We start from the raw sequence: 15,879 nt of genomic DNA on the forward strand, positions 1-15,879 counted from the left end.
GGAGGGAAAGCTTTCGTCCCATCAGGCGGGGACAGCCTTGTGTCTAGTGGCAGCCCACCAAGTTTCCAGTGTCCAGCGTCCCCTCGCGATGAAAAACGCCCCTGTGGACACGTACGCATCAGTCAGTGCATGGAGTGTCCGTGGCGCGGAGAGGATCGTCCTATCATACTGCCTTGAATTAATTAAAGAAAAAAGAAAAAGAAAAACGAACCGGCTCTTATCGTTCACTGAAAAAAGAGCCGGCTCTTTGAACCGGCTCGTTCGGGACTGACACATCATTACTTCACTGTGGTTGAAGCGGTTGAAGCGGTGTAGAAGTTGCAACACGCAATGAGGATGAGGGGATAAACTGGTGTCCTCCTCACTTCTGTCATGATTTTATTCGGATAAGAAGAAGTTTGTGTGTCTGGACAAGTACTGAGAAGACCTGCGACTGAGTTTTGAACCCCTCCTGTCTCCTATAATGTGATGGTAAGTAACTTCTGCTTCATAGCTGGCTAAATGAGCAGCCAGAGTTAGTGATGCACTTGTTGCTGTTAGTTAGGTTGTTGCTTTTTTATCAACAATTTCACATCATTTTTAAAGGCAAAGATTGCATTTGAAACAGGATTGTTGATCAGACTTCTGCAGCTCTTGGCTTTGGTCTTAATACTTTATGCTGTTCCTGCACAACATTTACCCAAACTGGTGTTGGGAGAATAAAGCTTATGCCTACAACATAATACCATTTTATTTATACAGGGGTTTTAAGCAATGATCATGATTTCAGCTTGAGCACATGTTGCTAATATGAACTTGTTTTATTGAAAGTATTTGGTTGGTATCATTTGGTGATTATGTGTTTTTAAACTGGAAAGTATTGCTTGGAATTAAAAAATGTTTCTCAGAAAAAAGTTTATATATATATATCATCATCCTCTACCATTAAATATGCATATTATGAAGTTGGTTATTATTATGTTAGAAAGGTTTGGTTCTCTAAATAAATCATTGAACCTTGTGTAGTATAACTTTTTTTAAATGTGCCTGTCAGGGCTCTGAGTCAAATACACTGCTGCTGCTCCACTAAATCTGAAAAGCTTGCTCACACTATTGTTACTATCTCCTCTTATCTTATTCCTTTACGATTTTAGCAAGCTGTGTGGGTATCCCTGACACTTCAGAGAGCTTGCACAGTGCACAGGGGATGTTTTTTTTCCAACAGCCAAGCAGGGATTATGACAGTCTTGGAGGGGAATTAAGGCATACAGATGGCTGCTCTCATGTGATGCCAGGTTTCACCTTGTGTCAGCAACAAGGGGGGATGTCTGCCAACACTGTTTGGGCTTATAGTAAACTTGTTATGGAGGTGAAGACTATAGTGTAGTTTTGATTAAGATTAGTATAGCCTCACCTCATTCATTAGTTACTCAGTACTTTTCACACCAGCTGTTTGACTTAAAGGTCCCATATCATGCTCATTTTCAGGTTCATGTTTGTATTTTGGGTTTCTACTGGAACATGTTTACATGCTTTAATGTTAAAAAAAACTCATTATTTTTCTCATATAGTCTGTCTGAATATACCTGTATTCATGCTCTGTTTGAAACACTCCGTTTTCAGCGCATTTCAACGGAAGTGCGTTGCTAGGAAACAGCTTGGGTCCATGTTTACATCCTGTCAGCCGATGTCATATATTCACATACACCGCAACAGGAAATAAACAGGGGCACATTTTAGTATGTTTACGTTTTAAAACTGTGAAATGGTCTAAATATTGTAGATTTGTGACCTCACAAATGGAGAGATATCCCAACGGCTTGTTTCAAACGCACAGTTTCTGAATACGGGCTGTGTGTATTTCTCCATGGATTGAGTGTTTTGATACTTTCACAGTATTTATATATCACTTTAACCTGCTTTATGATACAAAACACATGAAAATCTCACTTCTTACAATATGGGACCTTTTAAATAATGCAGGCATGTTTTGATGCAGAGTAATATGGCAGCATTGATAACTACTTACTGCTTATTCTTTTAAGTAAACTCATGTTTGTTCTGTGTTATTGATAACAAATTGATAGCGTAAATACATTTAGGGTCTATTACACTCTCTTGCTCTTGAAAAACTTAAACTTACTTAAGGGAAAATACTCTACCTTTTAAGAAAATATGGAGATCTTTTATGGAGTTTCTGGAGGAGCAATGTTTGCTATGAATATTTGCTGATATCATAATTTATGTACATTATTTTTTTTATTGATTTACTTATATTTACACAGGTTTCTTTTTTTTCTTTATTTCTCTTTTGTACTTATTAATGTATGTATTGCCCTGTCAAAACATAGTATAATTAGATAGCGCCTTGATGTGAATGTTCTTAAGTGCACCTTACTTGTTTGTGTGTCCCTATTTTATTTATTTTTTTAAATATTGGAGGAGATATGTTGAAAACTCAATATATACACTTGTTTAAAAAAAGATAACGTAAATATATTCCATTTGATAAAGGTTTTTTTATTTGAATGTCAGGGTGCATTCAAACTTATTGTCTATTGTATGTTTTTTCCCAACTGAGTTCTTAAGTGAATTTATATTGCATTTAAGTCAAGTGTGGAAATAGTCTTCAACATAAACAAATCAAATGCTAATTGGGCGGCAAACATTACATTGCAAGTATAGTTCAGATGTCTAACAGGCTTATATTTCTTTGTTAAACAAAAGTATTTTAGTAATTGAATTGCAAAATAGAGGATGCACCGATACCGGATCAGATATCAAGCCGATACTGACTCAAATAGCTGGATTGGATATCTGTGACAATGGGGCCAATCTATTCAGTTCAGTTCTATGTTTATATACACATCATAGACTTGAGTTGTAATTCCTGTTAATTTTGAAGATTTGTTTTTACCAAGTTGTTGGTGTATGATTTATTATTGTAATGATAAATAACAATTCAGTATATGTATATATATGTATTTATTGTCACATTTAGTTTAACAAAGTTAGGAAAGCAATGTTTAAGTCGAGCCTGATGTTTCTTTATGCATAAAAAGAATGATTCACTTCACTTCCACACAGTGAGGCATACAGCTTATTAATTTAACACTGGTATTGGATCAGTACTCTGTATCGGCCGATACCTAAAGCCCAGTTATTGCTATCTCTATCTGGACTGAAAAAGTTGGATTGTTGCATACATAATGTACAGTAAAATAGTTTTCAGCAGGCAGATGCAAAAAACACCCACAAGCCCGTCCAAATTCCTAAACAAAGCATTTTTCCTCCTTAGAAATCTGTTTCTATTTTTCTCCTTAGAAATCTGCTTCTATTTTTCACTCTCATTGCTTCACACATGAATCGCTCATAAATTACTCACATATGTCTGCAACCTCTTCTTCTAATATCTCAAACCAAAAAAAGCAAAATAATACAGTGTATTTAGCAGTATAGCTCACATTATGTTATACCAGAGTAGAGAGGTACAACACTTTCATAATGAGCATAAATTAATATTGAAGAAGCACTCCAAGACTCAAAGTAGATTATGATTAAAAAGAATGCTGTAAGAAGTATTCATTTATTAATGTCAGTGTGGAAATATACTTGGGTCTGTTGAGCTTCTGTACATTTGCTTTTGCTTGTCTAAATGTACAATAAAGTTTGACTCATGAAGCGCTCAGGTGTTCAAGCTACTGGAATTTCAGGTTTTTTATGTCTGTTTGCTCTGACACACAGATGTGAGTGAGGCTGTGTTTGAACATGTCCATAAATCATATTTGGTACAACAAATGTTTCTCTCTCTGAGCCAAGAACATATAGTAGTAGTTCCCACAATTTGTTTCTTACACTGGCAACACCTTTATATTGTTATATATACATGATTTATCTCAACAGTGAGGCCTATTTCTAGTGCTTTTAAACATATGTTAACATATTTTTCCTCTATGTGAATACCAGACTCACGAAGAGTTAAAAAGACACAAGTATGATGCAAAGAAACAGCCGTTTTTGTCCAAGAATCTCTAGCATGCTGGTAATTCCAATTTTTTTACTTGAAGGAGATTGGCACATTTGCAGACTGCTTCAGTTAGCAGCATTTGTTTTTTTTGTCCCTTGTACGTTTTTTCTTTTTTTTTTTTTGACTGGTTATCGTCAAGTGCAGGATTTAAGGGGATCAGTTTTGGCGCGCGGCAGTAATTAACCTGATTAATTGATTCTGAGACGTTAATCAGATGAGCCTCGTACCAGTGGGGGCTTCAGGTCAGCATGGGGGGGGCAAGCTTCAGAGGAGCCTTGGTTGCAAGTAGACTGTCGTCGTCGTCCATCATGGCCATTTGTTTTGGTACATTAAGCAGAATCTGCAATAACACAAGTCCTTTTTATAATTTTGTGTTGCTGCAGTTACTGTTGGAATAGAGATTGTTTCCAGTTAATGACTATTATTAGCATTACACTATGATAAGATCATAGAATTTGCCCATCTAGATCTCTGTTTTTCAATTGGGTCAAGATGCTTTTTAAGGAAGACCAACTTGTGTCTAGTTTTTGACTCGGTTTTTGGATGATCCCTCTGGAAGATTATTGTGTTTTGGTAAATCATTTGGCCTCAGAAGGGACGAGACACGTTGAGTTAATCTTGGTTTTGGCGGGATAATGGGAGACAGCCATGTACTTATGTCTGAGTATTAGGGCCGTGTATTGGCAAGAATCTGGCGATATGATACGTATCATGATACAGGGGTAATGATTCAATATATTGCGATACTATAAGCAAAGCGATATTTCGTGATTTTTTTCAAATCTAATTTTAGGAAAACTGTCAGTTCTATAAAGACACACCACCATACGTATAAAATCTGAGTAAACAAAAACACAGTTTCACTATGTGAAATGACTACTATGGGGACTAACATCATCCCACATGAATACAATTGGACTCATTGGATCCACAAGAGTCTCAGCTTACCAGTCATACCCAATTTATGCAATTCGAAGACTGTTAAAGGACCCCAATATGCAGAAATATTAAAATACACCATTTTAGAACAGGTGAAAATAACACATTTTTTCTGCATGGTTTTTGCCCCAAACTGCATGTGATTATCATAAAGTGGGCATGTCTGTAAAGGGGAAACTCGTGGGTACCAATAGAACCCATTTTCATTCACATATCTTGAGGTCAGAGGTCAAGGGTCTCATTTGAAAATGGCCATGCCAGTTTTTCCTCGCCAAAATTTAGCGCAACTTTGCAGTGTTATTTAGCCTCCTTCCCGACATGCAAGTCGGGTTAGTACCAATCGATTCCTTAGGTTTACTAGTTTCCAATGCCTTCACTCTAGCCTTAAAACCCGCTACAACCTCCGAAAGACAGAACGGCAGCCAGATTTTGAAGAGGTTAATAAAAAATTGATACAGCGTTTTGGAGAATCAATACAGTATCGCAAAACACAATATCGCGATACTCATGTGTATCAATATTTTCTTACACCCCAAGAATGGGAGTATGGGAGTATGGGATTGTTTTTGCTTTGACTGATTGACAGCATGTTGATGTGATATCAGTGCAGAGGGTTGCACATTACACAACCGAGCCTAGATGTGTTTTTAAATTCCATTCTGCTGTCTTCATCGTTCACACTGAACTGTAGTTGGATCTTGTTTTTTAATGTCTTTGCTTATCTCACTCTGATGTCATCTATCTTTTCAGCTGCAATATGGACAAACTGCCCTGGAACAGATAACAAGTGAAGGATAGAGGGAAGCAAGAGAAGACTGAGGCAATCGAACAGAGAGAGTACTTATCACCGACATACACGAGACATCATGTCCACCTCGATAAAGCAGGAGCGAACCATTTGTGTTCTCCTCCCCAACAAAGACCAGCTGGACGTCACTGTCGGGGTGGGTGTTAAACATGTCTCGAGCTGCCCTCTTTGACTGTCAGAAAGAGATCTCAACAGTCCTGTTTCTCATTACAATGTTTTGGCTGCACCACATAGTTTGTGAATATTCGAATACTGACTTTCTTTGTCTTTTCACCTGCTCCAGCCAAAGTCCACAGGGCAGGATGTTTTTAACCGAGTGGCGGAGCTTCTTGGAATCAAAGAGCTGCACTTCTTTAGTCTCACAGTGGTGAGAGGTAAGTTCACTCCTCGTTGACCCCTCTGCCTCTGAACCTGAAAGGACTGTTCACACTAGAATACACAGCAGAAGTTTTGTTGATCAGTACATGCACATAGAGGTTCTGTACCACATCTCAGAATCAACAATCAGTTAAATTGTAAACAAGAGCAAACATGACAACGATTTACAGCAGGGCTTAGTGCCACTCTTTTAGTGGCGCCTCTATGCAATATTGTGGAAAATGTTTTCAGCCAACAAGCTATTTTACTAAAGCCAAAACATTTAATTTTGCCCTCCCAGTCTGCATAATTGAATGGTGTAATCCACTTTAGCCACCGAGCAAAGTTCTGAACTTTCCATTTCCTTGTGTTTTTATGTTCTCTTTCTCTTGTTCTCGTTCACAAACACGTTTGAAATGCCTCGGTAATCTTGTGTGGCTCACCACTTGAACAAGCAGCCTTTTGTTTTTGTGGTGTTGGTTCAGCGATCACTTAGGCCTGGATTCCTGCAATATTAACTTCATTAAGCCTGGAATGCACCCTTGCATTCCTCCTCTTCACTGAGGGGAGGGACGGCTTGATGATGGGAAGAGGAAGGGTGGGAGTGGAGGAGAAAAAGAGGTAGGGGGACTCGTCATGACACAGGCCGCCCTTACTCAACTCTTACTCAAAGACTTCGGTGAAGGATGAGGGGTGAAGGAGTCGCGATGAGTCAGAGCAGGAACGGCCTGAAAGGAGAGATGGATGGTTAAAGGAACGCATTGTGAAACAGCATGATTTGGCTACACAAAAGTTGAACAAAAGAGATAAGGTGGATCAAATAGAAATGTCATGACTCATAGGACCGGGCTGAGAGTGAGACAACATCCTCATTCTCAGCACAGGTTGCAAACAGGTTTTTAGCCCCCCTACTGAAACAGAATCCAATTTGTTTGTGTTAAAACAACGTTAACGTTTGTAAAGGGGGATTCAGGTGATTGCAGGACAGATGAAAAGCTAGACATCAAGATAAAAACTGTGCTATGTTGAATGCATCTACCCATTCCTTAACATATTTACAGAATGTTAAAAGCAGTATAATGTATAAATCCAACAACAACATTATTCATTATTCAACATTGATTATTAGTTATTCTCAGACGGATGTTTGTTGTGTGTAGGCCTAGCTGCCACGCTACCATTGAAATTATAAAACGGATACATTAACATTAGCATTGTTGTCATTAGCTTCCTAGTAGCCTCATTCACAAAAGGAAGAACAAGGGCTTTTTTTCTTTAACCCAAATGAATCCCATTGTTGGCCACATTTCACGCTTGGTTACATTATTGTTTTGTTTGCCTGCTAACCGTCTGCTTGTTTCCCGATTGTCTTTCTCCATCCCAGACAATGAGTACATATTTTTAGACATGGAGGAGAAACTGACGAAGTACTTTCCTAAGGACTGGAGGCAAGATTCAGTAAAGGTAAGGCAACCTGTTGCGAAGAGTAGAAGGTTTTGAAAGAGTAAATTAGGAGCATGTTGCTGTTGCTGACCCACTCTCCAAACTATTGTACATGTCAGTTAATTGAGAGGCGCAGCTCAGTGGCCTACATGCCCCAACTTTTTCATTTTGCATGACAAAAAGATGCACACAGGCATAACATACATGTCTCTTTCTGCTTACAGGGATTACAGAAGAGACCTTTGCCTCTAGTGCTCTTCCTCAAAGTGCAGTACTACATAGAAAACGGTAGACTCATTTGGTATGTCCTTCTATATATATGCATCTTCTTCACTACTGGACAAGCTTGCTTGTTTTTCATCCATCTATGTCCTCCTTTCTGACTTCTTTTTTTTTCTTTTGGTGTGCGGTACCAGTGAACGCAAGGCACGGCATCTATACTACTCTGACTTGCGGGAGCGGGTGCTTCGCTCTGAATGCCGTCAGCAGGAGGAGGTGTACTTCCAGCTGGCAGGTTACGCCTTGCAGGCTGACCTCGGTGACCACCCGCTGCCCAGGGAGGATATGGAGGTCACTCCTTACTTTGAACCCAAGGAGTACTTTCCCCCTTGGGTAGGTGTTACCATGTGACAGCAGCATTTGAAAAAACAACTTTGAATCTAACTTGATGTTCAGTTTAAAATTGAAATAGATTTGTCTCTAAGAGATTGTAATTAGGGCTGTCAATCAATTAAAATATTTAATCAAGATTAATCAAAAACATTTTCTGTTCAGAATGTACCTTAAAGGGAGATTTGTCCAGTATTTAATACTCTTATCACCATGGGAGTTGGCAAATATGCTTGCTTTTTGCAAACCTTTGTATATATCTATTATTGGAAATCAATTAAAGCTGAAGTAGGCGAGATTGGAAGAAATAGGATTTAAAAAAAGTAATTTTTATAAAACACTGTCGCTATATCGTGACAGTAGTACATGAAACAGGTAACCTGAAAAAAATCATGTGCCTCTGTGTCCTCTGGTGCTCCTAACGGCATCTGCAAGATTTCACAGACCTGGGGGAAAACAAGCAGTCAGAGCTGATCTGAGGTCTGCTGTCAAGCTGCTGTCTATGAGAGTCGGCTGTCAATCACTTGCGAACTACGGCCAAATGGTCAAACTAGGTAGCGCTGATCAAATATGAATCAATATTATGCTACGTTAATGCCTATTTCTCACCTCAAATATTTTCAGAATCATCTTGTAGTGTACTGTTAAGCTGTAAAATCAGAATGTTTTTGACCCGGCTGCCATTGAAAAATCTGTTGAAGGAACACCAAGTTCCGGTCACATGACCGGAGCACAGCCAATAGGAACGCTCTCTCAATGAAATGACCTGTGATTGGTCAAAGTACATTTTTTAAAGCCTGAAAACAGAGCCATGAGGAGGAGCAGAAGTCTAGTTATCTTTCAGAACACTTGAATTACAATATGCTGAAAGGTTATTATGGAATTTTTGCCCAATGATGCCAGAAATATACTGCCTACTGCAGCTTTAACAACACAAAACAAAGACACATATTGTCCAGAAACCCTCACAGGTACTGCATTTAACATAAAAAATACGCTCAAATCATAACATGGCAAACTCAAGCCCAGCTGTCAGTGTGCTGACTTGACTATAACTTGCCCAAAACTGCATGTGATTATCATAAAGTGTGCATGTCTGTAAAGGAGAGACTCGTGGGTACACATAGAAACCCGTTTTCATTCACATATCTTGAGGTCAAGGGACCCCTTTGAAAATATCCATGACAGTTTTTCCTCGCCAAAATTTAACGTAACTTCATAGCGTTATTTAACCTCCTTCGCAACAAGCTACTGTAGTATAACATAGTTGGTACCAATGGATTCCTTAGGGTTTTGAGTTTCATATGGTGCTCTTCACTCTAGCTCTAAAACTGAGCCCGCTACAACCTCCGAAAAATCGATTGCGTTAAGGCGTTAAAGAAATTGTGGCGTTAAAATGATTTTGCGTTAACGCGTTATCACATTAACGTTGCCGGCCCTGATTTTAATGTTTTATATTTTGAGGTCCTAATCCATGTCTGTCCCTTCTTCCTTCTGTAGATTGTAGCTAAGCGTGGAGTAAACTATCTCCTCTGCCATGGGCCCAAGGTGCATCAGGAGCTGTGGGGCATGTCTACTCGTGATGCCATGCTGCTCTTCATCAGGGAGTCATGTCGACTTGAGGATGTACCTGTCACGTTTTACAGACTGCAAAAGGTCATTAGTCAATTTTCAGTATCATAAATGGAGTGGCTTGAGTTGAGTTTTTGTGGCACGGACCATGCTGCGGGGTGTGTTTATTTGCATGATTGATTTATATCATTGAAATAAGAAATGATTATTTAGGCTGGTGGGTAGTGGAATTTGTTTTCAGCACATTTTAATCTACGGCCATTCCAGACGTATTCCTTCCCTCTGACTGAAGCACTGTCTTTTCCAACACAAATACAGTTAGTTTGGCTTCATTTGAGCTGTGCCGGACAAATTTATTATGCATCAGTTACGTAACCTTCCATCTAATCCAGTTTATTGTCCTCGCCATTCCAAGATCGCTCATCTACTGAGTGATATTTTGAAGGCTGGCCCATCCATTACGTAATGTGCTATCACTTTTAATTAGTAGTTAGCCCAGTGTTTCCCTGTGAAGTAGGAGGGGGGCTCAACTGTTGGAATAGCTGTCTTATCTGAACTGCTCACATGCCTCTCTGACATCTCATCATTCATTTGTCTAGGACAAAAAGGAAGAGAGAGGAACGGCGTTGCTCGGTCTGACCCTGCGAGGAATGCAGGTTTATCAGGTACGTGCATGTGTGAGTGTGTTACTGATGCATAGGAATATGCGTCAGCACATGCGTGTATAAGAGTGAATCTGCGTTTGCTCAAAGATTCAGTCTTTGTATCTGTAGCCCTATAAAACCTCTGACTAGACGCGTGAAGAATGTGTGGGATCGCCACCAACAGCAGTGCATCGGGAGATAGGAGCCGTCTGCCAGGCACGTCAGTTGTTTGATCTGTCCATCAGGGGCCATCTGGGGGGGATTAGGGCTCCAGGCCTGGCTGATTAAAGATCCAACAGACCGTGAGATACCTCGAGAAGCCCTTGGCCTCCTCGCCAAGTCCAGATGGCTCCTGTGAACAAAAAGACAATTGATTATTGATCACTAATTCTAAAATATATCCCAGTAGATTACACATCCAGACACAAAAGCTCATTTAAGCCATTTCTTTTAATTACGTGTGTGTTTTGTATTCATAGGAGGTGGACAACATGCGACAGTTGCTGTACGACTTCCCCTGGTCAAATGTGGGACGTCTCACCTTCCTGGTAAGCACAATGCTCATTTCCATTCTCTGTTGCAATTAGGTGGAATTGTTGTTATTATTTAATGGGCATTAGCTATGTACACTATGTATAATATGTTGTCCCATTCAGGGTAAGAAATTCGAGATCCAGCCAGATGGCTTGCCATCAGCAAGGAAGCTGGTTTACTACACCGGGTCATCGTTCCGCTCTCGCCACCTCCTCCTGCACCTGAGCAGCAGCCATCGCCTCTACCTCAGCCTCCAGCCTGCCCTCAGACACCTACGCCAGCTGGAGGAGAGCGAAGGTAGGGGAGGGAGAATACGAGGACAAGATTAGTATCAGTGATAATTGCAGTTTGGCTAGGGAGCCACTTGTACTCAGCAGAACTCTTCTGTAGCCAACGAAAGTTAAATGCATAACTTATAAAGTCACTTTTTCTCACACAAAGAAATCAGAAGGGTTCCTGTTCAATAATCACGTTTATAGCACAGTAGCTGTTCAAATTGATCTTTATGGGACAAACTTAATAGTAGTCTAAATGAATAAGCTGTGAGTTTTTCATTGATCAGCAACCTTTTAAGGGTTACCAACATTATTTCCAGCATTTTTAAGCAGCTTCTGGCTGTTTCCAGTTTAGTGAAGACAACTAGTGTCCTTGGTATATCTTAAGTACAACTAGTTTATGCTCTTTTCTTCATTTTAGATAAAAAGCGTTACAGAGAGTCATACATCAGTGATGACCTGGACTTGGACCCCCCAGGCAGTGAGAGCAGCCCCGGGCTGTCCCGACACTCCACCAGCAGCTCTGGAATTGAAGCTGACGCCCGTCAACACAGCATCTCCACAGAGATGGCCTCCATGGAGGAGGAAGGTCAACGGCAAGCTGAGAAGTGTTTCCGCTCAGCAGCCAGCCGTGGCAGCTCCTGTACCTCTGGGTTTGATGCAGGCAGTAAGGCTCAAATAGAAGACGAGGGGTGGCAAGAGGAAGGTGAGAGGATTTTTATACTGACCTCTGACCTCAAGATATGTGAATGAAAACCCTAACCTTAACCCTAATGAAAATGGGTTCTATGGGTACCCACGAGTCTCCCTTTTACAGACATGCCCACTTTATGATAATCACATACAGTTTGGGGCAAGTCAGCACACTGACACACTGACAGCTGTTGTTGCCTGTTGGGCTGCAGTTTGCCATGTTATAATTTGAGCATATTTGTTATGCTAAATGCAGTACCTGTGAGGGTTTCTGAACAATATTTGTCATTGTTTTGTGTTGTTAATTGATTTCCAATAATAAATATATACATACATTTGCATAAAGCAAGCATATGTGTCCACTCCCATGTTGATAATAGTATTAAATACTTGACAAATTTTCCTTTAAGGTACTTTTTGAACAGATAGAAAATGTGTGATTAATTTGCGATTAATCTCGATTAACTTTGGACAATCATGCGATTTAAATATTTTAATCAATTGACAGCCCTAACTGAAACATTTGTGCAGGACATTTTATCCATTCCAATGTGTATTGCTTGGAGTAAACTGATGCTTCATTGAATGAAATAGTCAGTTGGTAGACACAATAGCAGCTGTATGTCACTGTTACACACAGTGCTCCCTCAGGCTATGCACTATGCAAAACACATCGCTCAATCAAGATAACGTGATGTCACTATTCAATATTTGAATGCATATCTGTGTTTTTTTCAGTAGCCAGCACCTCGAGCTCTAGTGCACGATGTGTTCAAAGTTATTTTATTTTTTGTTTCATTGTGACCTTAAATACATATATGGCCACGGCAGATGAAAGATTGTTTCAGATTTTTCATAATCAGATTTCTAAAACTTTTTTTTTTCCAGAGGTCAAAACCAATATTGGAAGTCCACAGGAGGTTCTTGTGGATGATCCTGATGAGATGTTCCAGTTGGCTGATCTTCTTCAAGGAGTGTCAGTGGATTGTTCAGATCTCTCCTCAGAGAGTCGCTCACCAGGTATGAATAATTTGATCAATACAGGATATCATGTAAACAATATTGTATTTGTTCCCATTAGTGAAAACTAAATTTGTTTGTATTCTCAAACTCGAATAAAATCTTCTGGTCTACAGAAAACAAAGCATGTCACCCAGACAGTGATGAAGACTTCGGGAAATTACGTAACAAGGATATGTTACAACAGGTTGGTCGTCTATCTTCTTTCCTTTGCCTCCTTTGGATTTCTATGTCGTACTGTTTCAGCTTTTATCTTTACCTCCTGTCTCTATTCTAGTTGCTGAAATCCAGGGCACAACTTTGCGTGGATCGGCACAGCCACAGTCTAGATGATGTGCGTCTGTTCCCACCTCCGGCACCCCTGGGGACGACGCTGCCACCCGATTCCTCCCACAGCTATACCTTTGGCCTCCCAGATGCCTCGACAGACACAAAGAGCCCTGTTGATCACAGTTATTACCCCCCTTTGCACTGCCAAGGCAAACCTTCCTTCTATGGCCGCAGGTCTACCAACTGCCTCTCCCTGGACATGTTAGGTGATGAACAGTTCCTGGAATTCATACTTTGAATACGTCACGATGTCCACAAATGCGCCTTCCTTCATTCATGTCTCAGTGTTTTCTACCGTCTGTGATGATGATGATGACAACGTGGGATGTGCGTTTCAAATTACAGAGACATTGAAAATGACGGGAACCCTAATTCCTCTCAGAAAAAGCATTGGATTAGAGAACTGAGATCTAATCCAGCAACATTTCAATCCGTAAACAGAGCATATTTATTAATGTTGTATACTGTGTACATACTACTTGCACTATTTTATTACATATCAACTTCTCTGAGCAAAAACATTTCTAATCAATTTTATTGTCTTTTATAAAGTTCTGTTAAAATGTTTCTGAAATGTCTAAATATGTTAATGTAGGGTGCATAATGTTTGACAGTTAACAGATATTTTTTTCTAGGCCATGCAGTCATGTGCTGTAATGGACATTCATAAGATGGGACATACTTTCCTTGCCATTAGCCTATTTGCTAATGTAAACACTTTTTGTTAGTGTTTTATTGAGGAGAATATCCACTGTAATAATGTTTGTGCTCCTGTATTCCTTTATCCTGTTTTTTTTAAATCATATTTTATAATATACTCTATTTTTGTATAGTGTGCTCTGTCATGTTTTTCCTATTAGTCTGCCACAGCAATGTAGCTGCTGATGTGGAAAATTGAACCTCTTTACAGCTGGTAATGCATTCATCCAAAGCTTCCCTATTCTATACTCCCCACTCCCCCACCGTCGTAATTACAACAGAAAAGTATTCTTTGTAAAGCACTATTTCTGTAACAACTACGTGTATAATGAATCTGCAGTATTTTTGTATTATGTAACCCCCCAAACAAAGAGCCTTTGTATAATTTTTTCTCTCAGACATTATTTTCACTGTTTTGTAAATGATAATTGGTGTGCAAAAGAACCGATGTCATTAGCCAACACAAACTCACTTGGAAAGATTGTAAGTCATTAAACAGAGAATCTTTTTCTCAATGCCAATAATGTATGAACAAATGTCAGTGTTAATTCATAATACTGAAAAATGTATTTTTATCTAAAGCAATGTTTTTTTTATTTTATGATAGTGAAAATAAATTTTCTTATTGCCACTAAATGAAACCGAGTGTCTAAACTTTTTTGTACTGTTTAATTTTATGCTTAAATTTGATATGCAATTAATGGGCATATTTTAAATTTTTGTTAAAACACTGCCCACTATTACTCCATTGACGTTTCAAATCCATATATAAATAGTTTTAAGCATGGAAATAAGCCAAAATCCATTGGAAAAAGGTAAAGGTAAAAGACTGTGTACATAATTATTTTTTCATGTCTGGACCTTGAGTCTGCAATAAAGTTTGAATTGACTGAATATGAATGACATTTTCACTTCTGGAAACCTCACTGTTGTCACTTCCAACTCTCATGAGAGTTTGTGGATTTCCAACATTTTTCAAACTTTTTTTCAGAGATTTATTTCAGACTTTTTTCAGATTTTTTTTTTTTACGGACATTTTTTCAGACTTTTTTTTTTACGGACATTTTTTTCAGACTTTTTTTTCAACATTTTTCAAACTTTTTTTCAGACATTTTTCAGACTTTTTTTGGGACATTTTTCAGACTTTATTTATTTTATTTTTTGTTTACCTTTTTCAGCCACTGTTTAGACTTTTTTCCCAACATATTTCAAACTTTTATTCCAACATTTTTCAGACTTTTTTTCCAACTTTTTTCCAACTTTTTTTTCTTTTTTTCTCATCTTTTTACCTTGAGTCTGCAATAAAAAAAAGTTTGAATTGACTGAATATGAATGACATTTTCACTTCTGGAAACCTCACTATTGTCACTTCCAACTCTCATGAGAGTTTGTGGATTTCCAACATTTTTCAAACTTTTTTTCAGAGATTTATTTCAGACTTTTTTCAGATTTTTTTTTTTTACGGACATTTTTTCAGACTTTTTTTTCAACATTTTTCAAATTTTGTTTCAGACATTTTTCAGACTTTTTTTGGGACATTTTTCAGACTTTATTTATTTTATTTTTTGTTTACCTTTTTCAGCCACTGTTTAGACTTTTTTTTCCCAACATATTTCAAACTTTTATTCCAACATTTTTCAGACTTTTTTCAGACTTTTTTTCCAACTTTTTTCCAACTTTTTTTTCTTTTTTCTCATCTTTTTACCTTGAGTCTGCAATAAAAAAAGTTTGAATTGATTGAATATGAATGACATTTTCACTTCTGGAAACCTCACTGTTGTCACTTCCAACTCTCACGAGAGTTTGTGGATTTCCAACATTTTTCAAACTTTTTTTCAGAGATTTATTTCAGACTTTTTTCAGATTTTTTTTTTTTTACGGACATTTTTTTCAGACTTTTTTTTCAACATTTTTCAAACTTTTTTTCAGACATTTTTCAGACATTTTTCA

At 38.5% G+C, this 15,879-nt stretch overlaps 1 protein-coding gene across 1 annotated transcript; it reads left to right on the forward strand.

The window, feature by feature from the left end:
- Nucleotides 1-272: 272 nt before the first annotated feature.
- Nucleotides 273-14,570, forward strand: zgc:172136 (uncharacterized protein LOC566376 homolog). Its single transcript, XM_037781635.1, has 14 exons — nt 273-471; nt 5,696-5,889; nt 6,037-6,127; nt 7,495-7,574; nt 7,778-7,854; nt 7,970-8,165; nt 9,663-9,818; nt 10,334-10,399; nt 10,858-10,926; nt 11,035-11,209; nt 11,609-11,893; nt 12,769-12,900; nt 13,017-13,087; nt 13,178-14,570. The coding sequence occupies exons 2-14, from the start codon at nt 5,812-5,814 to the stop codon at nt 13,466-13,468; spliced, it is 1,767 nt and encodes a 588-aa protein (XP_037637563.1). The 5' UTR covers nt 273-471; nt 5,696-5,811; the 3' UTR covers nt 13,469-14,570.
- The last annotated feature ends 1,309 nt before the right edge of the window (nt 14,571-15,879 follow it).

Source organism: Sebastes umbrosus, chromosome 10 (assembly GCF_015220745.1).
Source record: "Sebastes umbrosus isolate fSebUmb1 chromosome 10, fSebUmb1.pri, whole genome shotgun sequence".
Lineage (NCBI taxonomy): Eukaryota > Metazoa > Chordata > Actinopteri > Perciformes > Sebastidae > Sebastes > Sebastes umbrosus.

Excerpts from the sequence above, each read along its gene's own strand:
- zgc:172136 (XM_037781635.1), top strand. The coding sequence starts at position 5,812 with ATGTCCACCTCGATAAAGCAGGAGCGAACCATTTGTGTTCTCCTCCCC. Across the intron at positions 11,210-11,608 it reads CCAGCTGGAGGAGAGCGAAG|ATAAAAAGCGTTACAGAGAG; the intron begins GTAGGGGAGGGA and ends TCTTCATTTTAG. Across the intron at positions 11,894-12,768 it reads CGAGGGGTGGCAAGAGGAAG|AGGTCAAAACCAATATTGGA; the intron begins GTGAGAGGATTT and ends TTTTTTTTCCAG.